The 21,765-nt window shown below is 48.5% G+C and overlaps 1 protein-coding gene and 1 long non-coding RNA gene across 5 annotated transcripts in view; one reads left to right on the top strand and one right to left on the bottom strand.

The window, feature by feature from the left end:
- LOC135420122 (uncharacterized) lies at positions 1-2,818 on the bottom strand. 2 transcript variants are annotated; one of them, XR_010433370.1, is made up of 3 exons: positions 2,299-2,818; positions 1,432-1,555; positions 1-297 (listed from the first exon to the last, which is right to left on the bottom strand). It is a non-coding gene; the product is annotated as an uncharacterized LOC135420122 (long non-coding RNA). The 2 variants fall into 2 exon arrangements; XR_010433369.1 differs by having other exon boundaries at positions 1-164; positions 2,299-2,587.
- SUMF1 (sulfatase modifying factor 1) overlaps positions 2,612-21,765 on the top strand; it is a 26,123-nt gene continuing 6,969 nt past the window's right edge. For 2 of the 3 annotated variants that reach the window (XM_064667130.1, XM_064667129.1), the window contains exons 1-7: positions 2,612-2,853; positions 4,904-5,077; positions 6,799-6,873; positions 16,432-16,514; positions 18,434-18,556; positions 19,408-19,522; positions 20,445-20,558. In XM_064667130.1, coding sequence (XP_064523200.1) covers positions 2,641-2,853; positions 4,904-5,077; positions 6,799-6,873; positions 16,432-16,514; positions 18,434-18,556; positions 19,408-19,522; positions 20,445-20,558 — 897 coding nt within the window. In that variant the 5' untranslated portion in view covers positions 2,612-2,640. The remainder of the gene's footprint in view (positions 2,854-4,903; positions 5,078-6,798; positions 6,874-16,431; positions 16,515-18,433; positions 18,557-19,407; positions 19,523-20,444; positions 20,559-21,765) is intronic. The other variant, XM_064667128.1, reaches the window with a different exon arrangement.

Genomic DNA, 21,765 nt, shown 5'->3' on the forward strand with positions numbered 1-21,765 from the left:
TCTTTTACTTGCTTTTTATTTATATTATCTTACTTGATTCTGCCAAATTTTCAACTAACCATTGACTTTTTTGGACTGTTTTGGATGGAAAGGACTCCAGCCTTGCAGGGTGGGTTTGCAGAGGTTTTGTCTCTGCTCTTGGTTCAGCTGCACAATGAACACCCCTGGAAGAAAATGAGAGCAGAAGACATTCCAAGACTGTGAGGATCAAACTGTCTCATCCTGCTCGTGGTTGGTCTTCACGATGAGGGAGAGGATCACAAAAGCTTCCTGTCTTTAGTGAGATACAGGCCAGCCCTGGGAGATGAAAAGCACCCCTGACAAATGCTGGGCAACACCTCAGCTCGCAGAGAAGGGCTGGGAATTCTCTCATTTCCATCATATTTTAATAGCAGTGAAATCAGAAGCGTGGTGCACTCGGTGTGAGGAAAGAGAATAACTCAAGCCTGTGTGGAAGAGATGAGCTGCCTGAGCACAGACATGATCAATAAACCATCAGCAAAAGTTCTCCAAAGTCCTCAGGATCACAAACTGGAAGTTGGATGTTGTTCAGAAGCAAACTGTAATTATTTCATCTCATCTCCAGAGAGCATGAGGAATACAAACCCTCCTGGTGGGAGCACACAAATGATGCACAAAAGAATTCTGGGAAAACGAGCCATGAGAACAGCAGAGCTGTCCCAGCTCACTGGGAATCAGCTGATTTTCCAGAATTCCATCATTACAGAGCCAGAATCCCATGGCTTTATTAAGGAGAAGTGATCCTGGCAGACTGCTTCCAGTTCTGGAAGTCTGTAGAACTGGGATTCCTACATTTTTGCTGCCATTTCACTAAATCGTGTTGGAAATTTGGAAGGAGAAAATAAGTTGGATTTCATTTTCATTTTCAGAGATATTCTTTCATTAACACGTGGGGCAAAGGTCCCCCTGTCAGCATAAAAGGAATATTTATATTTTCTGCCCCCGGAGCAGCGAGGGCTGGGTTTATAATTGAGTTTGCTTCCACTTGTTTTCCTGCACTCTGATGCTTTTCTAAAGCACGTCACGGGGCAAAAGGGACTAATGATGGATAATTGGAAACCATCCCTGTGAGGCCTCCCAGCACTGCCATTTTACACACAGTAAAATTTCATAGAGCAAACACAGCTGAGTGGAGTTCCTTTGAGTACTAACACAAAGCAAGCAATAAAACCCCTCCTTCACTCTGGTCGTGCTTCTTTTTGCTGCCTGTGTACGCAAAAAATATATTGAATATTTCAAATTAATATCCCACAGGATGAGTCAAGATTTCTCTCAGCATAGTGAAGGAGGATCCAGAGGATCCATTGTGTTGAGTCCTGAAGCTCCCACAGAAAGTAAATATTTACATGACAGAGCAGCAAAATCTTCAACAACTACACCGGGAAAAATGTAGGAAAACAAGGGAATTACCAGGTCCCTGAGGTAGCAGATATTGACAGCTCTGGATAGAGGCATTTCCATCCCTGACCTGTTGGCTCACACAGTGGGCTCACCTGGGTACAAACTGCTTCTCGGTGACCTGCACTGAAAACTCCTGTAAAAAAAAAAAAAACCAACTAAAAAACCAACCCAAATCTGCATTAACAGCATTTGATTTCACTTGGAAAGAAAAACAGGTTTCCCTTGTTCCCCCTCCAGTGCTATTTCTCCCCTCCATGGTGATGTTTTTGCCACAAAACTGGCTGTGTCATCCCTGGTAAAACATGTTTTTAGGCATGAAAAATTGAAATCCAGAGTGGTTTGGGTTGGAAGGGACCTCAAAGCTCACCTCATTCCACCCCCTGCCATGAGCAGGGACACCTTCCACTATCCCGGGTTGTTCCAAGCTCCATCCAACCCAGCCTTGGACACTTCCTCTCTTCTACTTAAACATATCTACGTGGTTTAAACTTGCCCTTATTTTAAATACTCCTGAATAACATCATCACTCCAAGCTGGAGCAGGTGACACAGGTGGGTTTGGAAAGTCTCCAGAGCAGAAAACTCCACCACCCCCCCCGGGCAGCTGTTCCAGGGCTTTGCCACCTCCGTGGAGAAAAGTTCCTCCTGGTGTTGAGGTGGAACTTGTTGTGCTTTAGTTCATGGCCATTGCTCCTCACCCTGTCACTGGGCACCACTGAAAAGAGTCTGGAGCCATCCTCTTGGCATCCTTGGAGATATTTCTATGGATCAGTGAGATCCCCTTTCAGGTGAGGTATTTGGATATTTGAGATATTTCTATGGATTGGTGAGATCCCCTTTCTGGTGAGGTATTTGTGTGGATATTTGAGATACTTACGTGGGTTGATGAGACATTTGTATGGCTTGATGAGCTCCCCCCTCAGACGAGATATTTGTATCGATATTCGAGATCCCTATATGGATCGATGAGATCCCCTCTGAGATTAAGATATTTGTGTGGATATTTGAGATGTTTCTGTGGATGGGTGAAATCCCCTTTCACTTTTCTCTAGACTAAACCGTCCCTAAGCAGCCTCTCCTCCTCAGGGATGCTCCATGTCCCGCAGTGAGGGGACAGGAGGGGCCATGGCGGGCCTCCCGCCCCCTCAGGGCGCGGCCCGGCCCCTTTAAGGCGCGAGCGGTCACGTGACGGCGGGCGGCACGTGATCCCGGCGCCGACATGGCGGCGCCCAGAGGGGTCGCGCGCGGGGTGTTCCTGCTGCTGGGAATGTGGATGGGAATGGGAATAGCGGGAACAGCCGGGGCTGCCGAGGCCGGGAGCTGCGGGTGCGGCGGCGGCCGGGCCGCCGGGGACGGGCGGGAGCTGGCGGCGCGGCGCTACTCGGCGGCGGCGGCGGCTGCGGGCAGCGGGTGGAGCGGCGGGCACGGGCCGGTGAGCGAGGGTTCCGGCGGGGGTCGGGAGGGTCCCGGCGGGCGGGCGGGGTGGTCCCCGCGGTCTCAGGCGGGGTCCCGGCGCCCTGAGGGGTCGGTCCTGTGGGCAGGGCGCTCGGGGATAACGGAGCAGCCAGAGAACTGCTGTGGAGAAACAGCCGGTTCACGGCTCGCACGAGAAACTGAGCCTGGGGCAGGTGCTTGTGCTGGTCCCAGCTCGCTTTTCCCTCCCGGAGAGCTCCGGCGGCTCCCGCACTCCTGGGGTGCCGCTGAGGATGGGGGCTCCGGGCAGCGGTGCCTGTGCCCTGCCCGGGGTCCCGCTGCTCCTCCCTGGGCTAAACTGGGCTGTGACAGTGCCAGTCCGGCTGTTCCCAAACTGGGCTGTGACAGTGCCAGTCCGGCTGTTCCCAAACTGGGCTGTGACAGTGCCAGTCCGGCTGTTCCCCTGGGCTAAACTGGGCTGTGACAGTGCCAGTCCGGCTGTTCCTCTCGTCCCTCTGTTTGGGCAGGGCCGGGTAACCCCGGGAACAGCAGTTCCAGTGCTGTGTTCCTGGGGCTATGTGTTCCGTTCAGGTTCTCCTCGAGTGAAAGTCTCTTTAATTGCTTGTTCCTTCTCTTGCTGCTTTTCTGTGAGACCCACCCAGAGGTGAATGTGGCCCTTGCTGAGGGCAGTGTGTGAAGGTGCTGAGGCACTGCCTGGTGTGAAAGGACACTGAGACCAAATACCTCACTGGATGTTATTAGAAGTTAAATTATAAAAAATCAGATTGCTGTTTCTTTTTATGAAGGATGCCAGTAACCTTTGGCATACAAAATTCTATCCCAGCAGATTTGGGTCTTTTTCTTGTGTGGGATGGCTTGGAAACAGTGAGAATGTGAAGGGCTGCTTCTGTGGTTGCCTCTTTGTAACACTGGGAAGCTGCATCAGCCAAGGCAAGGAGGCACAGTGGTAACTGTGACCTGGTTATTGCAGGCTGCACTTCAGAAATTGGAGAGTTTTTAAAGAGTATGAGTTAAATAATCCTGACTGTGCTTGGGGTCCATGTCACTGGTACACATTTCATGTAACAAACCTGAGCAGCTCACTGGGGTGTGTAGGATGAAAAAATAATTTGATTTCATGCAGCTGGCAACTGCAGCAGTAGGCAATTAAAGCTAATTTCTGCTGGTTTAAGTTATGCTCAGCCCATAACTTGATGATGTTCAGCTGGAAAGCCTCTTTCCCGGCAGGGAAGTGAGGGGAGAATTGGGCTCTGCCTCACCCACAAGTGGGATTAATTATTCCCACTGGGTTTTAGAACTGAGAGCCAGCAAGAGTTAATTTTTTTTGCACATGGGTTTGGACCTGAGCTCTGAACCTGAAGGTTGCTTCAGGGAGTTTTGGCTGCAGTGGGTTGAAGAGAGGTTGGAAGGAAGGAAGTGTTGCAACTTTGCACCATGTTGTCATTTGCTAAGTCCTAAAAAAATGTAAGCAAATTTACCCTAAAGCCCCGTTATGGATTCAGTTACAGACAATCTTTAAGGGCTCAGATTCTTCTTAGGGGAGAAAGTTCTGAGGGTGCAGCAGAGGAGAGATCTGTAGTGGAGAAGAAACAATGAAATTGGGTGTGTAAGGTCGTGTCAAATCCTGCAGCTGCCCTGAAGAACAGGGAGAGTTACTGGGTAGGATGTAATGAGCTTATTTACTGCTCTTATTTCAGTAAATGAGCTTATTTACTGCTCCTTTGTGCACTGGCAGGGGTGTAACTGCAGGAACAACAGCAAACTGCAACATAAAAACCAGTTAACATGTTTCTCCTCGTGGGAGCACTGGCACTGCCCAGACTTCGTGTACAAAGAGCTGCAAATGGGGGTTGTTCTCAGTTCAAGTTCCACTTGCTCCTTCCCCCAAACAGGGGCAGGTCAAGGAGCTGGTTTGTTGTGCTGTTTGTCAGTGAAACTCTGCTCAGGACAAAAACACCTTGCAGAGAGGAGGAGGAGGAGGGGCAGCAAGACCAGCTGAGGCTTCTCAGTGTTTGATTTCACCCTCTTGGGGGGTGTTTGCCCTGCAGATGGTGGCGGTTCCAGGAGGGGTGTTCACCATGGGCACCCAGGAGCCTGCAATCCCGCAGGATGGGGAGGGCCCTGCCAGGAGAGTCCACCTGAAGAGCTTCTACATGGATCAGTACGAGGTCAGCAACGAGCAGTTCCAGAGGTTTGTGAACTCCACTGGCCACGTGACTGAGGTGAGGCATGGGGGGCTCCAGGCTCCTGCCATCATCTGCTTTGTGCTCAGAAAGTCCTCATGAAAAAATCAAGGTTTTCCTTTGAAGGATGTCACAATAATGCTTGGGATTTGTGTACTCAAACATTCCTGGTGTAAGCAGTGGAGACAAGGACTTTTCTTGCCTTGCTGCCCTGGTGTATGTTGTTATCTTTTATAAGTGTCTTGACTCCTGAATTCGTGCCTTTCCTGCAGCCTGGCTGATGCCAACGGGTCTCTGCAGGTTTTTTTGGGTTGGTTTGATTGGGTTTTTTTTGATATCTGAGTCCTAGGGCTGTTTGTACCAGTACAAGTGGGTTAGATTTTCCTCATTTTAGAGGGACAGGGAGGAGGGATTTAACAACCTGTGATGGCCAAGGACCCTGCAGGGTGGTTCAGTGCAGCTGAGAGCAGAGAGCCCCGTGCCTGAGGAGGAGAGAACAGCAAGTGTAATGACAGTTTTGTGCATGTTCCTGGGAACAAGGGACTAGGAATATGTTAAGGTTTTTCCCAGAAAGAAGCCACCTGTGCCTGGAGCTCTGATCCCTCCTGACAGTGACTGTTCCTAAGCAACTTGGAGCAAACCCTGACAGCCCTTTTAGGCAAATAAAGCCTCGCTGATGATCAGGTCTCAGAGGAGGCACTTTGTGACTTCACTTGATAAACTGGTTCTCATTTGGAAGGCAGGATCCTTCTGGTTGGATGAAGGGCTTCTTTTGTCTCTCTTTCTGTTTCTTAGCTCGATTATTATGAACAAAGGTTGCTTAACTCTTTGGAACAGGGTTTGCTTTTTGCAAACTGGGATGAGCACGTGGGGGGTGGTGTTTAAATGTGGAATCACAGAATATCCTGAGCTGGAAGGACCCACAAAGATCATCAAACCAACTCCTGGCCCTGCACAGACACCCCAACAAACCCACCCTGCCCCTGAGAGTGTTGTCCAAGCACTCCTTGAGCTCTGGCAGGTAGAACTGAAGAGATAAAAGATTATGGCCATGTGCTAAAATGTCTTGTAATTTGGGTGATCTTCTTTCAAACTGTGCTTCTTGAAGAGTTCTGGGTGTGCAGAAACAGCTCATGAGGATCATTCTCATTCTTTAAATACCTCAAATAAGATGAAGAAACTGAGAAGGGCAAATCTGTTCAATTCTAATAACATGTTTTACTTGCCAGGTGTATCAATTCACTCAGTTTTTTGGTATCATGTGATTCATTTAAATTATTGGTGGTTTTCATTCTTTTGGCTTTATATGATGCTGGGTATAATGATTGAGTTACTTTTAACTCTTCTATTGCTGTAGCAGCACTTTAAAACATTGATGAAGCAGCAATAACTGACAAGGCTTGTCTTTTATTGGGATTCCCAAGGGAAAAATAAGAGAAATGAAATATGAATTGAACGTTATATTACTGACTGTAGCATTTGAAAGCAGTTGGGACAATTGGAACTGCATTTGTAATTAACAAAAGGAAATACATGTGCAGAAGCTCTGTGAGCTGCCATCTGCCCAGTGGCTGCTGAACAACAACATCCAGGCCTAAAATCCCTTCTCTTCTGTTCCAAAAGAGCTTTCTTGAAAGAGAACTCAAAATCACTATTAGAATGTCCTTGTTCTTGATAAACAGAGCTGTAAATGTGAGGGGGGTTTTAAGAATAGCCTTCCTTTGATGACATGGTGGCTGAATCCTTTGTTCTTTCCACAGGCAGAGAAATTTGGAGACTCCTTTGTGTTTGAGGGAATGCTGAGTGAAGCAGTGAAGGCTGACATCCACCAAGCAGTGAGTAACACTGCAGGGGAGACTTCCTGAGCCATCCCTGGGCTGGGTGTGTTAGGAATTACCCAGTGATGTCTGAATTGTGTGGTGTCCCCAAAGCCAGAGACAGAAAGGGGGTTTTGGAGGGTGTTTGGCCCAGAATCACAGGCTGAAGGGGGAGGAGCTACAGTCTAATCTCTGTCCTTTTTTTTTTTTTTAACAAACAATTAAAATACCTACTTTTGATTAGCAGAAGTTGGTATGAACCCCTTCTTGTCTCTCTGTGCCCCCCAGGTGAGAGGTTTAGGGCTGTGCTCAGTGGGGCAGGTCCCAGGCTGGTGCTCTGTGTGTGATGTGATGGCTCAGGAGTGGCTGTGCAGGCAAGAACAGGAATCCCTCTGGCCCCAGAGCATGTGACTGGCACACTGAGCCAGTGCCCTCTGAGTCCAAACCAAGTGGGTAAATCCCAGATCCCACAGATTTGGGAAAATGAGGATGCTCTGTGTCTCTGGTCTGATGACCCCTCTTGCACAAGTGCTTTTTCTATGTTAACTACAGGCAAATATTCCAAAGAAATGCCACTCCTGTGCCAGGCCTGAGTCTGTAACACTCCTTATGTTGTGCATGGCTGTAGTTTATGGTGTTCCCTCCACCTCAGTAGCAGATCCCGTGAGCATTCCCTGCTTTTTCAGCTCCCCTCATCCCACTGGGGCAGCACCATGGTCCTGCTGGGGCAGTGCTGCTTTCACTGCAGCTGACCCACTTTTCATGTTAAATGGAAGAGAATATTGGTTTTAAATAAAAGAAAGTCCCAGAGTAAATCTTCCCTGCCCTCCCTTTCCTCACTTTCTGTTGTGAGTGTGCTGCTGAGCCTTTCTCAGCCTTCATTTACCTCCTCCTGAACACCTCTACAGCTCCTGGTAATTAAGCAGGTTATGTCTTGTCACCTCCTGGGTGAATTGATGTGCTTTGAGCACAAGTTTGGATAAAATGACCTCCTGAGGTCCCTTCCCATCGGAATTATCCTCAGCTCTGATGGAAACAGTTTGGGTTTGGCCTTCAAGGGGCAGGCTGGGAGATGGGAGGTTTTAGGGAGCCCTGTGAGCTGTGAGGGACTGGCAGAAATGTGGGGTTTGGGTTCCTCCTGCAAGGAAAGGGAGATTACAAGTGCAATTTGTTATGTTTTAATTCAGGACTAACATTTGTGTACTGCAGAGATAAGGAGAGTAAATTGGAGTTCCCAATCTTGGAGTAACTGATGCTGAAGGTAGAATAAATTCAGATTGGCTCCTCCCATCTTCACATCATCTCCTACACTGATGGAGAAATTCTTTTTCCTGTGTTGTTGTGTGCTGCAGAAATCCCTAAATTAGGCTCTCTTGTCTTAAAACAAACAAACACACCTCAGGAATGTTTGTGTAAGCTCAGCCTTGGCTATTTGTGTAAACACAGAGTGTTGGGAGCCACTTTCCTGGGTGTGTCAGCCAAATTTCCAAGTGTTGGCTGCAGTGCTCACAGGACAAGGGTTGTGCCAGAGGGCTGGAATGGAGCCCAAACGGGTCTTTATTGCTGCTGCTTTGGGAAGGTTTTCTGTAGCAGTTAGAACTGAACTGCTTAAATCACAACTCTCACCATGAAAAGGAGAAATAAGATCTAAATGTTGGTGTGCAGTAACAGCAACACTGAAAATCCTCCACCAGGCTGAAGGGAGGAAGGTTTGTGTTTCTGCTGTGCCTCAGGGGGCTCAGAAGTGTTCTGGTGAGGATTTTCTCCAGCTGGAGCACAGGGATGCAAACTGCAAATGTGAATAGAGGGGAAGAGCAAAGGGAATGTGGGTTTTGGAAGCCGTGTTTCATAAGCAGTGAAAGAGTTGGGTGAAGGTGGAAGTGAAGATACTGAACTAAATAATTGATAAAGCTCCTATAAATAATGAGCCACGTGTGCCTGTTGGGGTTTTGCTCTGTTTGGCCCCTTTGTCTCCTGCAGTTCTTAAACCAGACAAACTTATCACAGAGCCCCGAGACAGCTGAATTGGAGAGGTGGGGCTGGGAAAGCTGGGCAGGAGCAGCCCAGCTCAGCACGTAGGAGGATTGTTGGAGCTGTGGGTGTGCCTTTCCTGGAGCTGAGGTGGGCTCCCAGATAGCCTCTGACAGGAATGTGGGCTGGCCTAACCCTCCTCTGGAAGGGAAGCAGTAAAAAGGGGTGTAGCAGCCAATGATGGAATTGTTGTGGATTTCTGGGAACTCAAGTCTTAGTTTTGGCCCCTTTTTTTGTGGTGGTAACGTGGCAGAGAGGGAGAATTCAGCACTGCAGCAGATGAGGGTGTTACTGATGGAGCTGGCAGGGGCTGGTTTAAATAAAAAGGGGGTTGTAGGGTGAAGGTCCTCAAAGCCAAAATGTTTTGTGTGGGTTTAACAAGTTTTGAGAGCTTCACAGCTTAAATCCTTCACATTCAGCCTGGAGAAGAGAAGGCTTCAGGGAGACCTGAGAGCCCCTTCCAGGGCCTAAAAGGGCTCCAAGAGAGCTGGAGAGGGACTGGGGACAAGGGATGGAGGGAGAAATGGCCTTAAACTGAAAAAGGGGAGGTTTAGATTAGATTTTAGGAAAAAATTGTTTACTACAAGGGCAGTGGGTCTGGAATGCAGGGGATTTGTTCACTGACAGCTCAAGCAAACACTGTTAAGGAGTTCTGATCAGTCTGGAACCATGGGATGGTATTTCATCCCTGTTTACATGGAAATCTCTGCACTGTCCTTGAGCTGTGCAGTATTTATAGCAGTGCCTGGAACTCCGAGGACAGTCCCACTCTGCAAACAAACTGGAACATTCTGCATTTCAGCTGAGAAATTCTAATTACTGGTGAAACAAGTGCTGTTTGCAGGTAGGGCAGTGCCAGTGTGGGCAGGGGCAGCCATTCCTTGCAGTTCCCCCTGCTTCAGATGTTCCCTACAGGGAGCTGGGAGGATGGAGCTGTGGAATTGTTAATCTCTGTTTTCTTACTCCCACTGTTGGGAATAAAGCTCAGCTCTAAAGCAGGGCAGGGCTTGTGCCTCAGGCTGGGGATAAATAAATCCTTGCTCACCTCGTTGTCTGAAAGCTCCTGTTCCCCCGGGTTTGGAAGGAATGAGCAGCTGGAGGGCAGGTTTGGATGCTGGCTGAAAAGCAGACTTCCAGCCGTGGCTGCCTTCACCAGGAATATCAGTTCCTCAAAAGGAGCTGCTTGGGAGTCCAAAAATTGCACTTAATGAATCTTGCTGGATTTTAGCATCGCATAGTTTTGGTTATTTTTCTTGGAGGATGGACAGAGCTGTGAAGCTTTACAGGGTCTGAACTGAGGTTCAATGACCTCTCCCTATGCAAAGGAAAAGATCTCTTCATATAAGTGCTACTTTCCAATTAAGTCTGAAATTTTTTCTCTAGCTGATGACTAAAAATGTATTTATTTTTTAGTTTGTAAAGCTGTTGCCTCTCCTTGCATGCAATTTCAAACTACTTTAAAATTCTGGGATTTAAGGCAAATAATACCAAATTCAATATGAAACAAAACCCTTTGTTGCTTTTGTTTCTGAGGGGATGAGGGAGGCCAGTAACCTTAGAAAATAAGAGTGAGAACAGATTCTTCTGTAATTAGAGCTTTGGGGGAGCTGGGACTTTTAATTGATAGAATAAATAGCACGGGAATTGCAGCAGCTGGGAAAATGAGGTATTCCCTGAATCCCAGGCTGGTTGGGGTTGGGAGGGACCTCTGGAGATCATCCAGTCCAGCCCTAGTGCAGGTGGGAGTCACCTCCTGGAAAAATACTCTGCTGTCTAATTGAGGCCCGTTTGGGGGGGTGGAGGGACTGATTCCATGCAGGAATTCCCAGTCCTGTTGGGTTTATGTCCATGATTACAGAGGTTTGTTCTCTGCAGAGTCTCTGGGAGTACAAATAGGAACTGGAGCTGCATCCTGGTGCAGCTGGGACAGCCTGGGGAGGGGCTGGGAAGGATCTGCTGCTTCCAGAGCTCGGAGCTGGCCCTGCCAGGCCACTCACACTGCAGGGCTGGCTCAGCTGGGCCAGCCTAACACAGCCTGGAGCTGCAGGGATGAGCTGCTCCATGGACAGGGGTGAGCTGCTCCATGGGACAGGGATGAGCTGCTCCATGGGACAGGGAGGAGCTGCTCCATGGGACAGGGCGTGTTCCTGCCTTTGCAGGGTGCTGGGAAAGGAGGAGCAGAGCTGCAGCCTGGGGAGGGGGACCAGGAGCCTGAGTCTGCCCCAGGGGCTTTCCTTGAAAACCCAGTGGGACCATTCCATGGCTCTGGCTCGTGTCCAGCTGCCCCTCATGGTGTGAAGTGTCCAGAGGTGCCTGGGAGGCTGGATCAGAGCAGGGGCTGTGCCCTCCCTGACCCTGAGTAGGGACCACAGCCACCAAAATCCTGCTGGGAACCTGCCAGCTGCCTAGCAGAGCTGCTGCTCTCTGGGGCTGCTGAATCCCAGAGCTGGGCTGAGCTGCTCATCCCACAGCCCTGCTCTGCAGACAGGGGTGGGTCACCTGGGCCACAGGGAAAGAGGTGCCAGAGGGATCTGTGGAGGGCGCAGAGACATCTCTGCCCTGAATGTTGGTGAGGGAAGAAGTTTTGAGGCTGTTGGGAAGGCCCATTAATGCTACTTAGAAAACAGAGGTAAAATTACTTGTCCAGAGCAGCTGGACTTCCATCCCTGGAAGTGTCCAAGACCAGGTTGGACGGGGCTTGGAGCAACCTGGGCTGGTGGAAGGTGTCCCTGCCCGTGGCAGGGGCTTGAAGAAGATGATCCTTAAGGTCCCTTCCAACCCAGACCACTTTGGGATTCTACTCATGACCACCTGCTGTGGTTTCTGAGGGGACAGTGACAGTGGCTCACCCACTGCACAATATTTTTATTTCTTAAACTCCCTGCCCAAGTGAAAATGTTCTATTTTCTGTCAGCTTCTTTCTTCAGTACTTCATTAATCAGCTGCTCAGGGTTTAGGATCTGGCTTAGAGGAGGAAAAACTGACAGAGATTTATGTGCCTTACATGGATAAAATAAAACCTCATCCAAAAGTTATGTTCTTTACTGAATAACTAATTTTTTCTCACATCCTACCAATGACAGCAAGATGCTTCTGGAATTTAAAGATGTGCAGGGCTTAACAGCATCTGAGTCAAAGAGATGTAACTTCTGAACTGAAGGGTGTGTTTCTTTGAGAACCCACTGCTTAATAAATGAGTCTTAAAGTCTCTTCCAGCCTTGGGCTGCTTTTCACTCAAAATCTCTTTTTCAGACAGTTGATTCTGAAATTGCTGAAGTTCTTACTCTGCAGTAACTTTTGCTTCTTCCAGCTGTTTATCTTGACCCAGTGTGAGGCCTCATTACATCCAAATGGCATTAAAATGCTGAAGCACAAAATAAATGATGTTTGGTCCTACATGCCTGGACAACAGCAGGAATTTGTCATCATCTCGTGGGCCTGACTTGAGGTTAAAATGTACAGCTTTGTTATTTCAAGGGACTTGCTGCATGTTAGAAATGCTGGAGTTGGAGCCAAGATGGAGCTACTTGGTTGAGTTTATTTTTGGTAGTTTTTCTAATACGTGAATCTGATTTGAATTGGAGATTTGGAGCTCAAGTGGGGGTTGTTTTTCTCAAACGTGGCCAGTGCCGTGTTAGTACAAGACTAATACTTGTTTTTATGGTTATTGGTGGGGGTTGGGTGCTTTTTTAAGGATATTCCCCCCTGCAGTACCAGTGAGGGGGTAATACTGCTGATGACACTCCCTTTGTCACGTTCCCCCCTTTCGTTTCTTTTCTGCACATATTTAGGAAGGAATTTTCCTCAAGACAATTGTAAAGCAGTTTAAAAAATCTTGAAATCACAAGTTAATGGAGCAATTAAAGTTAGGCTATCCCAGCCTACTTGGAAAAGAAAATGGAATAGTTAGAACTTGGGGTTTTATGCAGGTTGCTGGTGGGAGGAGAGGCTTCAGCTCTGCAAATTGCAGAGCTCGTGGGTCGGAATTATCTGCAGATCTTCCCTGTGTTATCCCTGGGCTCTCTTTTCACAGTCTGTGATAAGCAGAACAGTGAGTTCTGAAAGTTTAATCCTGGGGCAGGGAGGTGGATAATCCACGTTTTCCCCTGGATCAGACCAGACGAAGCCTTTTTGTGCCTCTGCACTGGGCTTTGCTCCTGGAAACACGTCCCTGTGTAGGAGCAGTTGTGTCAGGACTGCAGGGACAGGTGCCAGGCTGCAAGAGATAACCAGAATGAAGGGAATTGCCCTCTAATTCGGGATCTCTGCTGCTGTTTTGCCAGGAGGAATCTGCTGCCAGGGCACAGAACGTGTTTTGGAGGGAAGCAGGGGAACGAGGAGGGTTATGGAAGTAACTAAGCCCATTAGTGGCAAGGGAGGGCTTTGCTGTATTAACTGTGATGTTGTAATATCTCTGCCTAATTACCTCCTCTACTAATTAGATTTAGAGCAATTAAAAGCTTTAAAGACTTGTGAGAAGTTTTGTGAAAGGCCTGTAGTTTCAGGTACCCAACTTGTGGAAGGAGCAGCTCGCTGGGTGTTCGCTGGGGCCAGGGGCTGACTAGTAGAAGTTTCCAATTAATTTCTGGAGGTTATCCCTGTCCTGGTCCTGGCTGTGTAACTCCTGGAGGATGTGGGTGTTCTGCATTGCCTGGCAGCCATTTGGAGCTCAGTTCAGCAGCCCCAGGAGCTGTGCACACACAGTGCTCTCATGTGGAGACGCGACGTTTTCCTTGGTTTAAAATAAACCACTCTGATTGAAAGCATCTGCTTTTGCTTTTGCATCACAAAAATGTTTTCCAAAATTCGAGTCTTCTCAAGTGTAAATCTTTGCAGTCTCCTGCAGAGATGTTTTTATCCAAAAGCCAGCAGTTTAATTTGCAAAAATGTGTTGTGCTTAGAAACTATCAGGATGAAATCTAACTCGTGATCTTTCAGATTTTATCTTTAGCAAATGTTCTGCTGCTCTTTTGCTTTCCTTAAGGAGCTTTAAAATGCTAAGTTTGGATTTCTGTCCTATCTTGAGTGTAGTTTAAAGGTCAAACCTCAAAATAGGCAAGGAATTGGTTAAATCAGAGTGGTTTTAAACGTGTTGGCTGTAATGTCAGTTTAGCAGCCAGGTTTAGTGCTGGGAGAGTGGAGCAGAGCAGCTGAATGAAGGTCCCAATTTTGAGGTTTGAATGCTCAGTAACAGAGCTGTAGGTCATAGTAAGAGACCAAATATTTCTCATGCTCTTTGCAAAGGGTAGGGACTCTGCTCACGGTGGGAACCAGCCAGAATTGTGCCTGATGTTGTTAATTTAAGTGCTTGTCACGTTGGGGAAGTCAGAAAGGGTCTTTAAAAACTGGCATTACTTTGGTTGTTTGCCTGGAGGGTCCCGCTGAGCACATGGACAGACCATCTGGGTCATCAGCAAGCTGAGAGCATCTTTATTTCTGTGGTACTTAACACTGATGTCTCCTCCTCACTCCTTCAGAAGTGATTTACAGGGAGTTTTTCCATACCCAGATGTGCTGCAGGCACAATCCTGTGTGCTGAGGGGAGAGGAGGGAAACTGTGGAGGAGCTGTTACAGCACAGGCTGATCAGATGCTTTAAAAACAGAATAGTCTGTGTTTGTGCATTGGCAGCACCTCTATTGCTTGGGCACTTCTGTTTATTCTCCCACTGAAACATTCAAATGAGGCATTTGATGTTTAGTTCAGACCAGAGTTTTCCTAACAATTTATGTGTGTCATAGACATTTTTCTCTCTCACACATGTTAAGTGCCCTTCACTGTTGAAGGATGCAGGTTCTTCCCCTTGGAAGCTGCTGTTAAAACTGTGTGACCCGAGTGACTCTGGGTCTCCTGGGTGACTCCTCAGCTTGCAGGGACTTTTTGGACTTTTCCGTGAAGGATTTGAGGAGTTCAAGGATAACACTCCTGGCACAATTCCAACCCGTGTGAGTGACACTTGACAAAGTTGGTTTAGCAGCACAATGAGGAGAAATGAATATTTTAGTGCTCCCTTGGCCATGTCTGAGTGGGGGAGGCTGAGGGGCAGCAGAGAGGGCAGAAGGTGCTGGAGGCTGTTGTAGAGCCACTGCTAGAGGAACAGTGGATCTCAACTCTAGGACTAAGCTGCTGGGTTGTTTAACTCCTGAAGCAATCCAGGCTTATTTCCTTTGATTTTTATTCCTTGTAGACTTTATCTTTGCAATAGGAGTATTTTGGAAGTGAGCACTTCTGCTGCTGGAATAAACCCACCGTTGATGGGCAGCATAAGTGTTCTTTTTTGCCTCAGTGAAAGGCCCCATTATTAAGATAAGTATTTCTAGGTGAATGGGAAGCAGAACAGTTAAGCACTTCTCTGCTTTGAAGTAAGCTTAATAGAAGAAATCCTTAAGGAATGTCTTCCAGGAAAAACTCCTTGCTGTTGAAGAACCATATTTGGGACTTCTGGTTAGAGAGAAGTCCTGCATTGTTACAGAGTGATGGAAACAGAAAAGAGGCTTCATGCTTCACTTCCCTTGTGTGGTTCTTCTGTCTCCACCCTCTGGAAGCTGAGAGCAAATAATTTCAAATCAGCTTTACTGGGTTAATGACCTGGAAAGCAAATGTGTCCCAAGCTGCGAGTTCTGACCCTGGTTAAAGGGCATCGTTAGGGTTGGTTCAGCTGTGCCAGAGCACTGAGTTCAGGGAGCAAATAACTGGGATGAAAATGTTCTTCAAGCCAGAGTTGTCATTTTTTTTTAATGGTCTCTGTGGAATGTGTCAGACCTAAGTCAGCCAGGAGATTTGAATCACACAGTCCAGACTGGTTTGGGTTGGGAGGGACCTTAAAACCATCCAGTGCCACCCCCTGCCCTGGGCAGGGACACCTTCCACCAGCCCAGGTTGCTCCAAGCCCCGTCCAACCTGGCCTTGGACACTTCCAGGGATGGGGCAGCCACCCCCTCTCCCCATAGCTGGTTTGACACACTGTGTTGTTGTTGTGAGAGATCTGAGCCAAGTGTTCAGCTGAGCTCTCCCAACCACCCCAGGGCTTCTGGGCGAGTTTTCAAGGGTCAAGAATCGAGAATTTGAGAGGACTCTGGTCCACCACAGGTGATGTGCTGAGGGCTGTGCCTCCAGAGAGAGCAAATGTGCCTTGTCTCAGACCTGCAGGTGAGGAAATTCAGGAGGGAAGGAGAGGCAGGCAGAGGGCAGTGATTTGGGGAAGCACAGTCAGCATTTGGTCTCTCTCTTGCTTGTTTTTGGGTGATTTCTTTGTGCTGTTCCATACCTTGGGCTATTCCTTGGCCAGCAGTGATTTAAAGTGCATCAAATGATCATCTTGATCTCTCAGAGATGATCTGAGCATTGGAGGAAGGTGTTGTAATGAGGTGATCTTTAAGGTTCCTTCCAAACACAAACCATTGTGTGATTTGGAACTCACAGGTCACTTGGCTGCAGGCAGAGCCAGGAGCTGTCACTGAAAGCTCTGAGCCCCTGCTGCTTCTCCAGAATATCCTTTAGCTGGGAATTTAAATCTCCTTCCCTGTCAATTCTTGTCCCTTTTCAGGTTGCAGCTGCTCCCTGGTGGTTGCCTGTGAAAGGAGCCAACTGGAAGCATCCCGAGGGTCCTGACTCCAGTATCTCCAGCAGGTAAGCCCAGAGCAGCCATTCAGTGCTTGCAGAACACCTGGAACTCCCACCAGGAATGGGGGTGCAAGAGAGGGGTTTTATTTAGTTATCAGTTTGCTGCTGCTTCTGGGACTCTTTTCCCATTTTCTAGGCAATATTCCAGGGTCATTTGGGCAGTGATGTAGTAGGATTTCAAGAAGATCTATAAGGAGTTTGCACCCAAGGGAAAATTTGTGAAAGAGCAGATCCTTAGAGGTCAGGACCTTCAGTGCAGATGTGGTGTTGCAGAGGAAGAATAACTGCTGGCTGCATGCACACTCCAGGAGTCCATGTGGGTGTCCTCTTCCATGTGGGATTTGGAGCCTCTTTGTGGCAGCAGAAGACTGAAGAGTTTTGTGCTTTTTACTGTACTCTGACTTAATGGGCTAATTATTGCAGAAAATCAATTGTGACTTTATCCAGAGCCTCTAAATGCTTTTGGAAGGCTGTACTTTTCCTTAGCAGTTAGTGCTCTTACAGTCAGGGCCACGCTTTGCCTGCATGAACCCTGGGACTTGCTGCTCCATGTCTCTGGGCATCACTTTCCATTCTGAACTGCAATGAATTTTAGGCCTAGAAAACAAAATTACTGTCTTTATTTGGGACCTCTGACATTGCAACTGCTCCTCTCACCAGGCAGGTGTCAGTGAAGCTGGAACTTCATCAACTAGTTAAAGTTTCTAACAGCAGTTTTGAAATGAAATCAGACTCTCTAGCCTAGATCTGGGTGTTTCTGAGTCCTCTAAGGACAGGGCTGTGATGGTGCACCATCATCTGATGGCTGAACTGCTCAGTAACGAGTCCAGTGTCTGATCTCCAAGGGCAGGGAAAGAATTATCTGAGGCAAAAATAGAGATAATAGCTGGAGGCATTGTTAGGGGGAGCCAGGAATTGAGGTCAGAGCCAGCAGACAGGAGCTGGAAACCTGCCATGGAAATCCAGTCTTGGGCAAGTGTGGTGCAATCCTGGCCTGGCACAGCCCCTGGTGAACTTGCACATGGAAGTGGCCTCATGGATTAACAGGGATACTCTGGCTTCTTAAATGGGGCAGGGAAGGGAAGTTAACAGCAAGTCCTCTGTCTCCTGGACCAGTACCCTCAGTTCTGGAAGTGTCTTGGGCTATTGGAGGCTTGGATGGGGAGGGTCCTTCTGCAAAAATGCCTAGGCATTTCTCCTGTCTTTTTCTGGAAAATGAGACCAGGATTTTAAGGTCAGTCCTGGAACCAAACCCCAGGAAGGGATGGGAGCTTTTGTGTAAACTGTGGACTACTTGAAGCACCCAAAGAAAATCACGTCTGGGATAAATTTCTGCAGCCTCTTTCTTGGACTGGGTGCTGCAAAAGCTAATGCTGCTAAGAGTGGGGACTCTTCCTTGTGTCACATCTCCCTCAAAACCCAGCAAGGAAAGAACCCTCAGCAGAGAGAGACAGAGGAGTGAAGAGCAACCACCACTGCATTGCAGTGCACATTTTCCTGTTGAGAATCTTGGCTCCTGGTTCAGCTGCTCCTCGCCAGGCTGGTTTAACAGGAGTGGGCTGCAGGCTTTGGGTGCCTTCCTTTGGGTCTCTGAGCACCCCCACTCCACAGGCACAGGGTGTGGATGGTTCTCTGCTGGCTCCTGAGGTGGACCATGAGAAGGCACAAACCACAGATGTCTTTAACTGCAGAGCCTGATGAGACAAACAGAAGTTTGTTATTTTCTCTTCCTCGTTTTCCTCTGTCTTGCTGCCTCCCCTTAAATAGCCCCTTCCCTGTCCAAGTCCTCTGGGGCCTCATCCAGTCCCTGAGCTGTGCCCTTGTCACCCCTGTGTGCCCACCGTGAGTGTCACACCGTGCTCTGCTGTGCAGCTCTGACTGCCCAGCTCTCCTGAGGAGCCTGTCCTGTTCCTTTTGTCCCCCAGGATGGATCACCCAGTTCTCCACGTGTCCTGGAATGATGCTGTGGCTTTCTGCACGTGGGCAGGGAAGCGGTTACCCACGGAGGCAGAGTGGGAGTACAGCTGCAGAGGGGGCCTGGAGAACAGGTACCTGTGCCAGTGTGTCCCTGAGCCAGGTCTGCAACTGGGATTTACTGCAGCAGGGAGAGTTCTGTGGGGTTTCATTACCCTCAGTGTCTCCTTCTTGTGCAGTGGTGCACAGCTGTGAGAAACATCCCAGTCCCGAGTAAGGTTTGGGTGGAGGAAGGACTGAGAGCAGCCCTGGGGAGAAGGAATTTGTGGGTTTGTGGATAAGAAGCTCAATAGGACTCAGCAAAGTGCAGTCACAGCCCAAAACCCCCCCATGTGCTGGTCCCACAGCGAGGGCAGCAGGAGAGGGGGGATTCTGCTCCTCTGTTCAGGTGAGACCCCCCTGCAGTGCTGCCTCCAGCTCTGGGTCCCAGCACAGGGAGTCCAGAGGAGGCTCTGGAGATACTCCCAGGGCTGGAGCCCCCCTGCTCTGGAGCCAGGCTGGGAGAGCTGGGGGGGTTCACCTGGAGAAGAGAAGGCTCCAGGGAGACCTGAGAGCCCCTTGCAGGGCCTAAAGGGGCTCCAGGAGAGCTGGAGAGGGACTGGGGACAAGGGATGGAGGGACAGGACACAGGGAATGGCTTCCCACTGCCAGAGGGCAGGGCTAGATGGGATATTGAGAAGGAATCCTTCCCAGTGAGGGTGGGGAGGCCCTGGCACAGGTTGCCCAGAGAAGCTGTGGCTGCCCCATCCCTGGAAGTGTCCAAGGCCAGGTTGGAGCAGCCTGGGCTGGTGGGAGGTGTCCCTGCCCATGGCAGGGGGTGGCACTGGATGGGCTTTAAGGTCCCTTCCAACCCAAACCAGTCTGGGATTCTGTGTAACACTGAGTTGTAGTTCAGAGTGTCTGACAGCTGTTCTGTCCTTCCCAGGCTGTTCCCATGGGGTAACAAGCTGCAGCCCAAAGGTCAGCACTACACCAACATCTGGCAGGGGGAGTTCCCAACCAACAACACTGCAGAGGATGGGTACAAGGGGACTGCACCTGTAAGTGTCTCACAGACAGCTCAGCACATGCAAATGAACTCAGTCTTCCCCAGATGAAGCTCTGTGTTCCACAGCACTGTGGCTGTTCCATCCCTGCACTCTTTCACTTCAGACTTCAAGTTACTCTGTATTTCACTGCAGGCTCGAGCATTGCCAAGGGACACTTTCACAGGCTAATTGAAAAGTAAAGATCACTTTCATTTTAACTTCTAGTTTCTCTCAAACTGACCTCTTTTCCCCCTTTCCACTCAGTTTGTAGGCAGAAGCTGAAATACTTTCTGCCTGAACTTTTGGCATTACAGTTTTGTGAACTCAAAAATCACACAGTAGTTTGAAAGAAATTCAGCTTCCCTTTTTGGGAAAGGTTTAGGCTGTCCAGTGTAACAAACAGAGTGGAATTTTAAAGGCAATCAAGAATGTGAATGAATTATTTAATGGCAGTTAAATAAGTCCAAAAGTTTCATCAGCATAGAAGTCTGCTGAGGAGGAGGATGAGTTGGCAGCCACCCAGCTTTTCCTTGGTGGGAAGGGGAGTGTGGAAGCTGGAAGTGGGGGTCAGGTCACTGATGCCATGCCTGGGTCTGTGTGCTGGTCAAACAGTGCTTCCCTTGAGAGGGTCAGTGTGCAGAACCCCCAGGAGATGCTGTGTGTCCCAGAGGAACAGCAGTGCTGAGGACACAGAGGGTGTCCCAGAGGAACAGTGGTGCTGAGGACACAGAGGGTGGGAACAGCTCGTTATTCCCTTCTGTGTTATTTAAATGGAATATGTGCAAGTGTTATAGTCCTGCACTACTGATTTGGTGCCTGCTTTTGAGGCAGGAGCCCCTCAAAATGCACCTTCAGCAGCCAGGTGTGAGGATTAAAACCCTTATTGCATGTGGAGTGGTTCCAGAACTACCCCTGTGCTCCCTGTCCTGTGCAGGTCACTGCCTTCCCTCCCAATGGATTTGGGCTGTACAACATGGTGGGCAATGCCTGGGAGTGGACATCTGACTGGTGGGCTGTCCAGCACTCCTCACAGGAACTCCACAACCCTGTAAGTGTTTCATTGGCATCCTGGGAAGTGCAGAATTCCCTCGGGGGACTCTGGTTTGCAGACCTGTTCTTTGTTCCTCTGCTGTGGCTGGGCTGTGCTCTGGGGAGTTGGGAAGTGTCACCACAGCTCATCAGCACTGGATTTACAGTGCTCTAGTGCAATGCTTTTGTTTGTTTGGGGAATTCTTTGTTGTTTGCCCACATCTGATGAGCTGTTGAAATGTCCAAACTGGCATGACATTCCATAAATCAGAAATTTATGGAATTACTTCTTTAAAAAAGGGAAGGGTTTTAGTTCATTTCTATTGCTCCCAGCTGTACTGCTTCTACCCTCTCCAGGCAGAGAACAAACCATGAGTTATCTTCATGGCTGAGGTTTGTGGGGAGAAGCTGCTTCCCAGGCTCTGAGTGGGGAGACTTTGATTTCCTTTGTGGGAGGCACAGAGAGGGCCCTTCAGGCTGAGCTTTGGTTTAAATTTGATTTAAACCAGTCTCTAATTGCTGCTGGTCATCAGTCCTAGTGGCTGAAGAGCCTCCTTTTCCTTTGGGACCATGTGTGCAGAATTCCATCTGTTCCTGGTGACCAATCCCCCCTGAACCCTGAATCATTCCAGTACTAGAAAGCAGCTTTGAAGATTTTGGGTGTTAAACTAAATATGTTAAAGAACTTTGCCTAAGCTCTGACCCTCTGGAAGAACTCTGAGTCTTTTCAGTGGAGAGAACACATCCTATATTTAGGTTCCACTGCCTTGTGCTCTGCAGAGACTGAAGGGATGGGCTCTGATAGATCTGGTGCTAATCAGTTCGGATGTCTCAGAAGATTCTGCAGCCTGGCTATTTTGGGACACCTTTTCACAGCAGGAGATTCAGTTTTCTTACCCATTTAGTCAGAAAACCCTTTGGAATTCACTTTGAAGTGTTCTGCCTCAGAGACTCGATTTTGACAATTACTTTGCATCTGAAAAAAAACGTGAAAGCATCATTGTTAACACCTAGTTTTTAAATACTTTCTGAAGTGTCTGCACAGTGCTTATGCTGAATTTAAAAACCTGAGCAAACTCAGAGGTGATTAAGCTTAACAGAGCCAAATTCACACAAGGCTTGTTGTCCAATTTCACCTTAATCCAGCACCAAATCACTGCTGCATTGACATTATAAACACTAAAGTGTCTCACTTAAATAAGCACCTCTAATTATGCAATCAGACT

This window comes from Pseudopipra pipra, chromosome 11 (assembly GCF_036250125.1).
Source record: "Pseudopipra pipra isolate bDixPip1 chromosome 11, bDixPip1.hap1, whole genome shotgun sequence".
In the NCBI taxonomy this organism is placed as follows: domain Eukaryota; kingdom Metazoa; phylum Chordata; class Aves; order Passeriformes; family Pipridae; genus Pseudopipra; species Pseudopipra pipra.